Source organism: Venturia canescens, chromosome 6, assembly GCF_019457755.1.
Source record: "Venturia canescens isolate UGA chromosome 6, ASM1945775v1, whole genome shotgun sequence".
In the NCBI taxonomy this organism is placed as follows: Eukaryota; Metazoa; Arthropoda; class Insecta; order Hymenoptera; family Ichneumonidae; genus Venturia; species Venturia canescens.
This window is the reverse complement of record NC_057426.1, coordinates 4981213-4995020: the sequence shown is the minus strand read 5'-3', so window position 1 is coordinate 4995020 and position 13808 is coordinate 4981213. Positions and strand designations below refer to the sequence as shown.

Here is a 13808-nt window from a genome sequence, read left to right as displayed (position 1 = left end):
CGGCGCATTTACTCTCAATGAATATCTACACAAATTAGTTCTCATTTTTATCGTTGAATTCGTAGGTTGCGCTGGAATCAGATTCGAATTGCCAATTTCCCAGAATAACGAACATTTTGTAACTTTGGCGCGAACGGCATCGTTAATTTGTTGTTTGAACTTCTTGGGATATACGGTTTTTTGTCTTGAATAGATTCATCGAAGAACGATACAAGGTAAGCTTTTATTGAGCGTTAGTTTTACCTGGATCGTCTTCTCTTAAAGTATGATTACAAAGTTTCTCGGAATCAAAACTGCGAAAATTCTATATATCCTTCGCACATTTCGATATTGCAAACATAACCTTCAAAGCTGATTTGCCTGATCAGTCGTCCAAAAAGACAAACGCGGAAATCGTTTATTATGAATATATGAAACGAAATAAATATTTCCTTTTGATGAGTTATTTTTTGTTTCCCTTGGAATAAAATAACCCTCTGAAGAATGATGGATGATACGACTACATCACGTCTAAAGGCGTACGTTATCGATAGCAACAATGCACTTGAATTTAAATTGGTTCGCGAGGAAAAAGATCTCGAAGACGACGAAACGACTTTTGCTCCAGAAATGTCGCATCAAGTTTTTGGCGATAGGTGAGAAAAATAGAGAATAAGGATAGATAAAGTGACGAAAAAAATCACTTATTTTTTGGAAATGAACGTGCTATATTCTAAAAAAATATTAGTATTTGATCAAGCAGTTTCCTTGTATTGACTATAATTAAGATTGTTTATTTAAAAGAAATTTCTAACTGGTTTTTGCATATGGAAGTGTTAGGAAAATTATGTGGGCTACGCATTATTGGCAACCTAACCTATAGAAATGAAAGCTGCGTTTCGAGATTTTTCTCAAAATACTTTCGACGAAGAATGTGAATTAGAGACATATGTGATGATGTTAAGAGTTCTTTTATTTGAATTTTGTAAAAACTTATTTTGTGTATATTTTACTTACTAGTGAAACGATATTCGGCTATAAAGATCTGAGGGTAAAACTGTACTACAGTGCTGGGTCGTTGGAGACGTACTTAGGAATGGTCTATTCAGAAAAATTGGACACTCAAGCTTATGAAGGAGTCAAGCCGGATAAAGTTTTGTCCAAAGTTTCAGAAAAGCTTGCCCCACAAGTACACGATAATATGGATTCATTTGTTGCTTCACTACAAAAAGATGACAACTTTAAACCATACGGCGAATTGTTGCATTCTTTCACGGTAGACGGTAAGACAGTTTTAATGCTTGATGTACTATGAAGTTTATTTTTACTTTTCTGTACTTACATTTAGATAAATCTAACACAAAGTATGCTTGTATTACAACTACTGTGAATTAACATCAACATATTTGACAAAAAATGTTTTATATTTTTTGTGTGACATTATATTTTACTATTTCTGATTGTAGAGATTGTTCCATGGTAATTTTTGTGAGAAATTGCACCAATTGTTTTAAGAGACTCTTATTTTATTAAGTATTGTAAAAAACTCTTCTGCAGATAATGGAAATAATCGACAATTCGAAGTTTACAAGGCTGACATGTCTTACAAGGGATTTGCCACTTATCATCAACGTTTGCAAACATTTCTGCTGTGGTATATAGACGCTGCAAATTTTGTCGACATTGATGACGATCAGTGGCACTACTTCAACATGTGAGAAAATCAATTTTGTCTCCAAAATTTTCCTTACAACAATTAAAAAACTGCTTTTAGTCTTTTCACTAAAATAGTTTCGAATCATATACCAAAATTTATTGATTTGGGTTTTACGTTTTTGTCTCAATGTTTTTCGTTTTGCACAAACAATTATTTGTAGTTCAAGTGGTTTCAAGATACCAAGTATTTTCGTTGAATTACAAAGCCTCAAATCCTTCGAAAAGTTAATACAAACGTAATGTTGCTATTTTCAACTGTTTTCAATCAGGTTTGAAAAGTACACTTCAACATCAGGAACCACCCGGTACGGAACAATTGGGTTTGCAACAGTTTATCAGTATTATGCGTACCCAAATCACACCAGGCCGCGCATAGCTCAAATTTTGATTTTACCACCGTTCCAAAATTTGGGTCTTGGCACCGAATTGGTGAAAGCTATTTATCGTGAATATGTAGGAAGGAGTGAGGTTAAAGATATAACAGGTAAATAAGCAAAAAAAATTATGAACGAGATATTTTATTGTTAGTCAGATGAATCGACACTATTATTCATTTATGCGGATGGCTGTACAAATTTCAAAGAGTTGAAATGAATATATAGAAAACAAACGAGTAGAGGTTCTAAAATTACCAGTAGAAAGACCAAATATTGCAACACAGTTACTTACTACATCGATACTTTGCAAGGAATAATCAAAAATTCAGTTTGAAAGTTCATCAAAGAAAATTTATAAATAAAATGATGTGCAATTTGTCAATTCATCAAAGTTTCGACGGATAAACGAAAACACCTGATTTTGAAGACACTGCATTACCATTCACTTGTTAGTGCTTATTGATTTCTCCTTTCAATTTCAGTTGAAGATCCTTCTCAGAGTTTCCAACGATTGAGAGATTTCGTGGATGCTACTAATTGTGAGACATTACCAAGTTTTGCTCGACAATGTTTGGTTCAAGGTTTCAACAAAAATATGGCACTTGAGGCGAGAGAGAAGTTCAAGATTAATAAAGTAAGTTGGCTGTGTTGGGCTAAATCATTGCGTAATTTTCGAAACAGAAGATTTTAAATCAATTTTGCAGTACTTTACATTTAAGTAATTCGATACAAAATGGATGAAACCGATCAAGTTTTGACAAAAATATTGCCTTTCAATTTGGAAATTGCTTCGAAGTACTCGAAAACGATTTGAAATAACTGAATGGTTTATTTATTCAATTGCTGTTATCAGAGGCAAGCACGAAGAGTATACGAAATATTGCGTTTACGCTACACGGATATTTCGAATGAGGAGGAATATCGGGAGTATCGTTTGGACGTGAAAAAGCGATTAAACATTCCATACAAGAGAGAACAGCACGATCAAAAGAGATTGGAAGCGGCTTTGAAGACTCTCAGTAAACAAGGAAACGTGCCGCTCCCGGCTGGCGAGCAACGTATGCAAATTTTGGAGAAAGATTATCGAGCTCTCGAAACAGAATACAAAAAAGTAATAAGCCGATTGGATGAAACGTCGGAGCAGTGACAATGGACATAGGAGCCAGGTAACACGAAGTGATAAATCTAAAATGAAAATAAAAAAATAAAGTATTCTGGTGAGATCGAGAAAAGAAAATAGATGCTCGAAGAGAGAGAGAGAGAGAGAAAGCTCGAAACGTTGAGTAACTTCCAAAAAGGTTTGTCCGACGAATTATCAATGGTCGTGAAGACTGTTTTCGTATAATCAATTCATTTGTTCTGTAATTAATCATATGCGCCCAGTTATAATATTTTTTTAAGTTATCATCATTTTTGTATCATTGAGCGATTTCAACTTGTACTGTAAATAACATTTCCGTTACTGTACATCAAAGGAAAAAAGAAAGCAAGTCAAGAAATTAAAGAAAAAGTGTTTTTCATTCGACCCCGATTTCACAGAGGAATCATTTATTTTAGCACGAAATTCTCAAGGGTTTTTAATTACAGGTGGAAAAATATCGCTCAAAGTTTTTTCACACTCTATAAATCACCCAAAAGTACCCAGAAAGCCAAAAAAAAATTATGTTCTTTTGCTAGAGTTTTTTCAGCGATGTCCAAAGAGAACCGTACTAGTTGCTCATTTATTGGTGCGTCAGCTCTTCATTTTCTTATTTATCGCGAGGAAATGAGTTTAGTTAAAAACTAACGATTTTTCCACGGTTTGTCGATGTAGCAACTTCGTAATTTTTCACGCGTTTAGATCGCAGGTTTTCGATTAGAAAGAAATTAACCGAACGATCATGTCGTCGCTTAATTTCTCGAAGGGAACTTCGTTGCAGGGAGGCGAAAGTCAACAGTATAAATTTTTGCAGATTTGCTCTTACTACAAATATTGGGAGATGTTTAGTATCGAAGAAAGCTTTCGAAGGATTCTCTCGTTGATCAGGTTTTTAGTGGTATATTATTCGTAAGCTTTTTAATTAGTTTGATAATTAATTAAACAAAAAACTTAGCTGGTAGTGGGTTTGGTAGAAGGGCACCGTGGGTGCGTCGAGTCTGCCATACTTGAGGAATTTTAATTTCCTCGAAGCTTGTAAACACGGAGCGCGCCACGAGCTCCAATTTATTTTACCGCGACTCGAGAACGGGGGAAAGAAAGAAGAGGGAGAGAGAGAAAAACAGGAGGGAGGGAGACAGTGTTGGTTTAAAGGGGTAAAATGTCGAGGGTGAGTTCGTTTCGGCTGGATTTACGGGCGTCAATGAAAAACCAAGTTTTCACTCCAAGTGAACGTGTGTCTGATAGGAATTTTAGAAGGAAATGATAAAAATTCTGTGCATTTTTCCTTCGTGCCACTGTCGTTAAAAAAAACACGATTACCATGAAATTTCTGAGAGGAAGAATTTCAGCAGATAATTGTTTCTTTGAAATAGACCCACGTGTTGTAAAATAAGCAAAGTACAGAAAAAAGCTACTTGAACAACAAGTTCAACAGCTTCGGGCGAAGCGCACACTCGGTTGGGTGATCGTTTATCCATTCACCGTCTCCGGTTGTTTTTATCGGTCGAGTTCTCCACACAAGTTTCCTTTGCCTCTTGTTGAAATGCGGTAAAATATTCCATTAGAGTCCAATAGGATTTAATCGAAAAAAAATCCAAGTTAGTGTCGAAAAAATTGAACATTAAAACTGGGTTCAATAGTTTGGAAGTTTCGCAAATCGAAGGCTTCCCTTAACCGGAGATTTTACTGATGGATTCCTGATGGATGATCGTTTTAAATCGCTGCCAATATCAAAGTGAGCTTGCGTTTGTGATCATGCACAGGTTTCTGCTCAGCGATACCTGACTCGAAGGCTGCTAGCTCCGTTCATTGTTTGGGAGACTGAAGTGCTCCTACCTCGAGTCGTTCCTTGCGGGGTTGGAGGGGTGCAATCTCAACATGTTGTTCGCGCGACTGGAGAGCTGCACCTCTGCGAGCTGCTCCTGCATCTGGAGTGCTGCGACGTTCGCAAGCTGCTTGCGTCGCTGAAGCGCTGCCACCTCGACGAGTCATTTGTGGGGCTGGTGCCACGTTCTGCTCGTTAGCTATTGAACGTCGGTACCAAATTAATTTAGTGAAAATAATATGGCAGGGGGTGTCGTTGGGTGTAGACCAAGTTTTAACTCGAAAACTCACATGCTTTGTTCTGTTTTTAGTGTACAGCCAAATGAAAATGCGACGACGCTTCTGTACGGCCACGATTGTTCGTTCATACGCGCCTCGTTGAAGCCCGCGTTGCCAGAAGGCAACTTGCTTCCAATTCGCATCGATTGGTTCGATCGACTCGATTTGGGTCCCAAGTAAATCTTGGAATCGGGACTTCAACAAGCTCGTCAAGAGTCACGGTTGTCGAGATAAATTGTACGAAAAAAATGGTTTGCATTACTTCCATGAAATTTGATTAAATAAAAAAAATAAATTACTCATTACTGAAGAACGAATCTGGAATGAGGTCACATAAGAAATCCATGGAAATACGTGAATGTGCAAACATACAAATTATCACCGGTGCCCAGCCAAAGGGGGTTGAAGAAAAAAGCAAAAGAATTGAGATAAAAAACGAAGAAATAAGCGAGCCCAGAGACGTGACCGAGGCTGAGGGAGAAAGTGGTGAAAGAAAACAAACAGAAAGGGACGAATCAGCATGCATATTCGAGATGGAGTGAACGTGGCGATTTTATTTTATGGCTGTACGCGCTCGAGCCAGCCCAAGCAGGAATAGCCGCAATGGTAAACGATCGTTGAGCGGAGGCGAGAGGTTGCTCGATCGAGTTTCCGCTCGCACATCGTTGCTAAAAGTATGAACCATCGGTTTATTCATCCTTCAACGTATATGCCACCGACGCTTCGAGTCCCTGGTCACCAGCAGGTACAAACACCATTGGCTTGCCACGAGTTCGAGAAGCCTGGATGTTATGCAAGCGGAATTTCAAATTGCAATGACACGCCGGTACAACGCTGTTGAATTTCAAGCTCCGTTTATGCGTCAACGCTCCACGAATACGTAAACTTACAATCCCTTCTGAGAATAAAAATATCCAGATCGGCTTCGTAATAACGATGCAGACAGTTTTCTGCTTTCTAACACCTTGAGGCGCACACGAGTCACAAAATTTCCCAACGCTCCTGAAATCATGAATGATGAACTGAGAAAAGAACAAATTGTGACGAACGAAATGAAGTTCGTTAATTAACCCAATAAATACTTTGTTCATTAAACTACTGGATTTGTTCGTAAGAAAAAATGTTTTTCATTACGACGCAAAAACAACGTTGGACCATAAAGTTTTGTTGACTCAACTAACGAAAGTTACTCGCCGAACTTTCAGTACGAATGCTCTTTCACACTAACACTTGGAAATTTAAACTAATCGAAGCGAGCGACAGACTCCGATCGTCTAATATTCCATTTTTTATTTTATTTTCCATTCGTACGAATTGGACTGCTACATTAGAAATCAGGTTGAAGATCGTTCGGTCCAGGTGGCTACTTTTTTCTTGTATCTTTAATGGGTTCGACTCGTCTCATTTGAATCCCCCTATTTTCCTCTGTTTCCCTTTTCGTCGAAGTCTCTGAAAAAACCGAGTACTTTTAACTCGAATTTGGACAGATCGATTTCGAGATCTCAAATTTGAAGTTTGAAAGTTTAGAAAGGTGAGAATGAGGCAGAAATTTGTATGCTTTGTTCAGTATCGCAAATCCGAGCCTCTCAGTTCTGTGGGACCAAACCAATCTGCGCAAAATCACACCTTTTGTCACTGCTCTCGATGTCGTCGTCAAGCTCCACTGAATTCTGAAGATTCCTGGCTCATTTGGTCCGACAATTGCTCAGCAACAACCACCGCAACTTGGATCGCCCCCTCCGCAACATTCTGGGCCGGATCGTCTTTTCGTATTACGAGGAAAACAACAACGTCCGGCGCTGGAGCCAGAGCAGCTGTACATCATGCCACAGGATCCGCCGCCGCAACCACCGTTTGGTTCGGGGGCTTCGCACGACTGGCATTTGCATCTACGAACATCGATGAACATTCCTGAACGTTCATAGCTTAACGTAACAGTCTTGAATGGTTTCTATTTTTCGTTACTCTTTTTTGAATCAACGTTCGAGAGGTTTTAGCGAAATTCCATTTCGACGCTCATCGGCGAGCCAAATTCCTTTGTTTCCACATCGTTTTATGTTTTGTATAAATTTATTCGGGACATTTGGAATGAATAGATGAAATGTTAAGGGGAATCTTTGATGGGTCGAGTGGATTCTCTCACTTGCAAGGGTTCCCTCGTGGGCGACTGGTCTTGCAGCACCCGCCACTTTTTTCTTCGCGATTCTCTTTTTCCCCGTATCTCGGATACTGGGAACTGGCGGTTCCGCCGCATCCGCCACTAGCCGGTTGCTTGAAATCCGCGGACTCGGCGCATCCGCGATCCGGATCCTCGGAACACGCGGGTCCGCCGCATCCGCCGCAAGGACAAGCGCCCTTCATTTTGGGTTGGCTCGCTGCCCCGTAGCTTCCTGCTGGGGGACCGTCGCAAGGGAATCTGGCTTTCTTTGAGATTGGGGCATTACGGTAACTCACGGGATTCACGGCTGCCTGACCTAAACACGTTGATCGTTCATTGAGCGAATTCACTAAAGTACGGAGCTTTACTTCCGAGAAACTATGGATACGATTTCGAGTCTGGGCTGTGGCGAACCTCCGCAACTTCCGCAGCCGCCACGTGCTCTTTCTTCCCGAATCGCTGAATTATAGAGTTGGCCACCGTAACCGCAGTCGAATCTTGCCGCGTCGCGATCTTCGAATATCGGCATTCTCGGCGAACGGCCACAGCAGTGATTCCCCTGTCTATGGAACACTGTGGGATCCTCCGACAAGCTTCGCAGCCGGAACCTCCCTGCGGAAACGTTGTTCAACGAACGATCCGTGTCGCTTCCTCCTCTCATTCGAATCTCTGCATTTTCGTTACGTTACAGTCGCTTTTAAAAATTCGCAATTTTTGCAGTTTTTGTAAAATCAGTATTTCGGGTGAGGTCGAAATACTTTTGCAACCAGTGACGCCCTGGCCATTTCCAACGATATTCCCTCACATTTTTTATCAATACTCGTTACGTCGTCACGGAATGTTTAATTAAAATGATTATTACCGAGGGAACAATGGTTGCCACGTCCGCTGTCAACGGGGCGTTGAGCACCTCGGCCCGGATGTCCTTCGCAACATTTTGTGTACCTTCGACGTCTCTTTCGACGAGGTTCGATGGCCTCCGTTTCTGTCGAGACCCGTAGATTATTTTGTTGCTAGTTTATTCTTGTTTTTAAACTCATTAGGATTCTACGGATCGATCGTCCGAACGATTTCTAGTACTCGAGAGCCGAGAATACGTAGAAGCACTTGATTATTTTACCGAGTTTCCTGGATGAGGTCGGTGATGTAGGGATGAATTCGAATGTGGAAATCAGTGACGCATCCAAGCCTTCGAATCCTGTTGAGCTTTGATCCTCCGTATCAGAGACGTTTCTAGAAATGAGTTAATAGTTGACAATTTATTTGAATTTTTACTTTCCTATAAACCTGAAAATAAATTATTATTCGGAATGACTCTACGCGTTTCATTAGTTCCGTTACATTATTTTCTGTTTTCGCATTGATTTGAAATCGACGATCAACATAACCTGATCCGTACGGTTTCCGGACGACTAGTCACAGCTATTTATTTCACTCTAAAGTTATTGTGAGGGATCTGAGACGTTGGGGTTTGGATAATCGAAAGCGAAAGTAAATTTCTCAAACTTTTCAGACACAAGGGAAATTACGGTGTTGATTTTCTCACAAAATGGTTTTATTTAATGGATTATAATTTTTTCGACTTTTTAAGCCTAAAAGTCAAGATTATTTGATACTATTCAAGTTGTTTGAAAATTATGATAACGAACTAGCAGCCTTCGTTCCCTGCACTTCACTGCACGTTCTCGTGCATCTGAAAATTCTCCTTCTTTTCAGAATTTTTGTAACGCTCACTGATTTATGGAAGGATGTGGAAGCAAAAAAATGGTTTGCACTCCGACAACTCACTTCAGGGTCGTTTCCACCTTTCGATCTTCGGAAGATTCCGATTCCATGATTTCGCAAATGGAATCGATGATGAATGTGCCACGGGAATTTTGATATTTTAAAACTCAGCCAAAAAAGTGTCATACGACGGACTTTCCTCGAAATGACCGTGACAAACGAGCGTGAAATAAGAACGCATCGATTCCAGACGATTGGTAACGGTGGAGGCTAATTATTATGACAGTAACACTTGTTTCGGGCGATAGATTCGTCATCACCTTTCCAGGGTTTCCGGCCTCGTGACGTTTGACAATTGAGAATTTCATCGACGATCTTATCCAACGGCCTATTCCATTCGGATATTTTATCGAAACGGTTAATTTCCGAAAATTTCAAACCTGATCGAATTTTGCGATGTTCTCTCTCATGACTAGATTTTTTATATGGTTCAGGTTCGAAATTCAACGAATCGAGACTGTTTCTTTTGAACAAGGATTGGGGCTCGTCGAGAACCTGGCGTTTTTTTGCGCTCCCACCATCCCACGAGCGAAGCACGTCTTGGGTGCGAGGTTTATGTTTTCGGCGAGGCATAATTTCGTCCAAGTCAAGAGCTCGATCGTCTATTTCTCGTTCTTGAGAGCGTTTTTTATTGCTTTTTGTGAGTGAAGTGGGTAATTTGATTTCCTTGTTTCTTGGCTTACTTCCACGAGATTCGGGAAATGTTAAGATGTCTCGATGAAAATCGTTAATTGATTCAAGGCTCATTTTAGAAGATTGGTCGAGTGGTCTCGAGATTCGTCGCTCATTACTTTTTCGAGCTTTGACGTTATCGTGCAAGAAGTTTAATGATTCGTCTGAGCCTCTGTCGTCCCTCGACGATCTCGAGGTTCTCATTCCACGGGAAAACTTTTCTCGACGAGCTGATTTTTCAGAAGCAGCATCTCTGCGGTGACTCGATCGCGAAATAATCGATTCCGAGATATTCTCAGGGTTTCTAATAAACTCGTCAAAATTCTCGTCGGATTTTCTAGAGCTCGTGCCGAACGAGTGTCTCTTGCGATTTCGATTGCCGTTGCTCTGACGATCGCTAATGCAAGTACCGCATTCGAACTGCGACGGTTTCCCTGACCTTTCAAAGCTCCCAGATGCACGGTGGGATTCTCTGCAAGCTGTGCAGACTCCACAGTCCACGAAATTGGGGATCGTCTCATCGAGAGATTTTTCGGTCACGGTACCGACGTCCTTTTTATCCGCTTCGATTATGATCGACGATCCGACCGCGGCGTCGAAGAAGTTGTGAGCTATCGATGAAGATTTATCGGTACTTTGACCAAATGATTCACAAGTCGTGACGTATTTTGGCTTGTCGACAAAATATTCGTAGAGGTGAGACTCCTCGTCATAAATCAAGTTGCTACCATCGGCCCACGAAGTTTCTGGTTCTATAGTAAATCGTCTGTCTTTTCTACTGGGCGCCAAAAATTTTTCATGCTTCCACGAGTCGCTCGATTCGTCCCTGTGCACTTCGGCTCTTGTTACGAATCGTCGATCCGATTGCTCGTCCGTCTGAATCGATTTCGTCGAACAACGATACTGAATAGGAATGTTCGAACCGGTTGCTCTATGCTCGACGTTACTACAGACGCAAAAGGTTTCTACGTCTGCGGTTAAGAGTCCGAGAGTTTGTGTCGAAGCGTCAGTTTTTTGGGTGCTCGTAACAGGCTCCGGTAATGACTTGGAATCGGTATTTTTCTGTGTTGCATTTCCGGTTTTCGACGGACGCGATCTTTTCATACAATTCAAGGTAGTAGCAGAAGATTTGGGAGTGTTTTTAGCCTTCGAATTACTCGGCAAGCGATTCGCCGAAGTATTACTATTTTTAGGAACCCAGAGTTTGTCGTACTTGCTCTTTTTTGGAGTAACATTTTGGCCACTTTGTTGGTTAACCTCCGAAGGATTTATCGCGCCAGTTTCCGAAGTAGAAAAGTTTTGCTGTTCAACCTCATTTTCCTTTTTCGCTCCGTTTCCATTCCCAGAATAGTTCATTTCGTAGCCAAATCATTTTCCTCACGAGCCCATTTCAGGCGTAGCATTGTTACGAGTTTATCTCATATTTGACATGTTTAAAGGTTACGACGACGACAGTCGTGAACTCGCCCGACTCGCGTTAGTCTTTTTTACGAGTCTCAGATCCGCTCACCTTTATTTTTCACCCTCGCTGCTCGGCCTGCTTGAAATTTTGGAGCTTTTTCCAAGCTGTTGTGGAATGAATGGAAGAGCAGACCGAGGATAGCGTTGCTGCAGGTATATACACAAGTGCGTGAGAAAAGCGAGGCTCGAGGAAACGAAAAGCAAGCGAAAATCCACCTCCGTTTCTCGCTTTGTCTTATTGCGCTCCGTTCCTTGATAGATGCGCGAGGAGAAAGCGAGGTGAGAGCTGAAGTTTCGTGTAGGAATTTCGCCGTTAGTACACTTTCTCTTCGCAGAGGCTTTCCCCCTTCGTATCTTCCACCAGCCTCTTTCCCTCTTCCGCCGGGGCGCGCGCCTTCTCGTATATATTTGTGAATGTACCCTCTGGGCTATTATATAAAGTCTGGGAATGGAGGCTTTTCGTATAGACGGTAGATTCACACCCTTGCCCGAGAACGGAGGGTTCCTAACATTGAGCCCTTTTTCTCTCCTTTCCTCCCCTCCAATTGGTTACAAGCCACCCAGTGAGAATATTTCCTTCTCCCTTTTTTCCGGGTTCACCCCTCTTGAGCTCGCCGCGCACCCTTCCTTTCAGTGCGCCAGACAAGCGGGTTACATAAAAATCGTGTCTGCGTGGGAAAAAAAAAAAAAAAACGAGGAAAGAGCGAAATGTTGAAGCGTCGCATAGGTGAGGAATTCGCGAGACTTTAGGAGGGTTGAAACAGGAGATTATTGATGCAAGTATCACACCAGCAGTATTATTTTTCATCCTCGCGCCGACGTGCGTTTAATTTGCTAAGTAGTCTGGTCAGGATCAACATTTTCTACTGCCTCTCAGCTCTGAGTATAATTCCGATTATTTCTGGCCGAGCGAGCCTCATTATCTATCCACCCACCGATTGCCTTGATCACTTTCACTTCGGTAATGCGAGTGCCACTGCAAACCGACGATGCCGCATGCAAATGTATTTTCAGGAATCGTCAACTCCACGAGAACCGGTCGACGGTCACGCAATTCTCTTGGTTTTATTCCAAAGGAGATCTATATTGCGACACTCAGCGCAAGTTTGTCTGCTTGGAACGTTCCCGTACCGGTTCGCGTACGCTGTACGTCCGCGAGTATTTGGGAATGACGCAGACGAGGGTCGTCGCTGATGCATTTGTCTTGAAAGTATAAGGGATAGAGACGTATATAAATATTCTGGGATGTGGGGCTCAGGGCATGCACGCAGGATGAATCCTCAGTCTCGCGGTAGTGCCCTGTAGGGGAGAAATGAGGAAGAAGACGAGGATGATGCACCGTGAGAGTGGGACTCTTGAGACAGCAGACACCCTCTCCTCTGTCTGGTGCATGATACGCTGCGGTCACGAACACAAACGATCGTCAGGTACCTGCAGATCACACGTATGGGGATACGGCATCAGTATCTCCTTTGAAAAGCCACCCTGTCACTTCTTTCTTCTTATGTTTTTTCCGGATAAGTGTCGTGTATAATGTCGCTCTTGAGCTCTTTAATAGACGAAGAAAGAATAAGCTCTGCGAGAACAAAACAGAACGAGGAAGAAAGTGAGGACAAGGTCGAAAAAAAGGACGTTGAAAACGTAGCTGCGCAAGAAAAGTGTGAAAAAATGAAAGGACTGAGTGGGGCTTCAGACTTTACTCTCTCCTTTTTCTACATCATCTTTTCACTTAGCTTTCGTCAGACTTCACTTTTTATTTTTCTCACAACGTTACTGAAAAGGAAGCGATGAATACCGATTTCACGACGCCTTTGCTGGAGACCAGTCGCAGCAGAATACTATTCTCCTCAGATCCGGAAATCTTATTCGTTATAATGAGTTTAGTAAATATTCAGAATTTTTCATTCGTTCGAGAGCTTTTTCACCATCGTAAAATAAATAGAAAAGTAAAAAATTCATGCACCTTATACGATGGACCTAATTTCGAAAGTTATAAAAAGACTCATCCTGTTGTAGTAAACTTTTGAAGAAAAAGTGGTAGAAATTGAAGAAAGTTTTTACTCTGAAAACGAAGAAACGTTGAAAATAATTTTTCTATTTTTCTCAGATCCTTTTGACAATGTCAGAGAAATCAGTAATTTTGAGGAAGAAAAGTTGAAAGTCTAAGAATTGTGGAGAATACGATTTAGCAAATTCGAGAGAACTGGAACTCGAGGTCACGAGTCAAATGAACGAAGGCAACTGTTGAGAGGCAACGAGAGAGGGGGGAGTATATATCAGGCCAGATAAATCTGGATTTTCGAGCTAAAGACCGTCGCTCGGACAAGTACATACGGCCGTTGAAACAGCCCAAAAGTACCGATTTCTTGACATTTACGAACGGTCCAGTTCCCTCCTCCCTGGCTATCAGGACTGCGAC

The 13808-nt window shown here is 41.5% G+C and overlaps 2 protein-coding genes across 2 annotated transcripts; one reads left to right on the top strand and one right to left on the bottom strand.

The window, feature by feature from the left end:
- The first annotated feature begins 59 nt into the window (after window positions 1-59).
- On the top strand, window positions 60-3603 carry Hat1 (histone acetyltransferase 1). Its single transcript, XM_043421427.1, has 7 exons — window positions 60-215; window positions 483-635; window positions 1000-1262; window positions 1537-1693; window positions 1965-2179; window positions 2555-2706; window positions 2926-3603. The coding sequence occupies exons 2-7, from the start codon at window positions 484-486 to the stop codon at window positions 3217-3219; spliced, it is 1233 nt and encodes a 410-aa protein (XP_043277362.1). The 5' UTR covers window positions 60-215; window position 483; the 3' UTR covers window positions 3220-3603.
- A 3415-nt stretch (window positions 3604-7018) lies between these two features.
- LOC122412334 (keratin-associated protein 5-1-like) lies at window positions 7019-8000 on the bottom strand. Its single transcript, XM_043421805.1, has 3 exons — window positions 7886-8000; window positions 7457-7787; window positions 7019-7202 (listed from the first exon to the last, which is right to left on the bottom strand). Exons 1-3 carry the CDS (start codon window positions 7998-8000, stop codon window positions 7019-7021), a joined length of 630 nt encoding a protein of 209 aa, XP_043277740.1.
- Between the last annotated feature and the right edge of the window lie 5808 nt (window positions 8001-13808).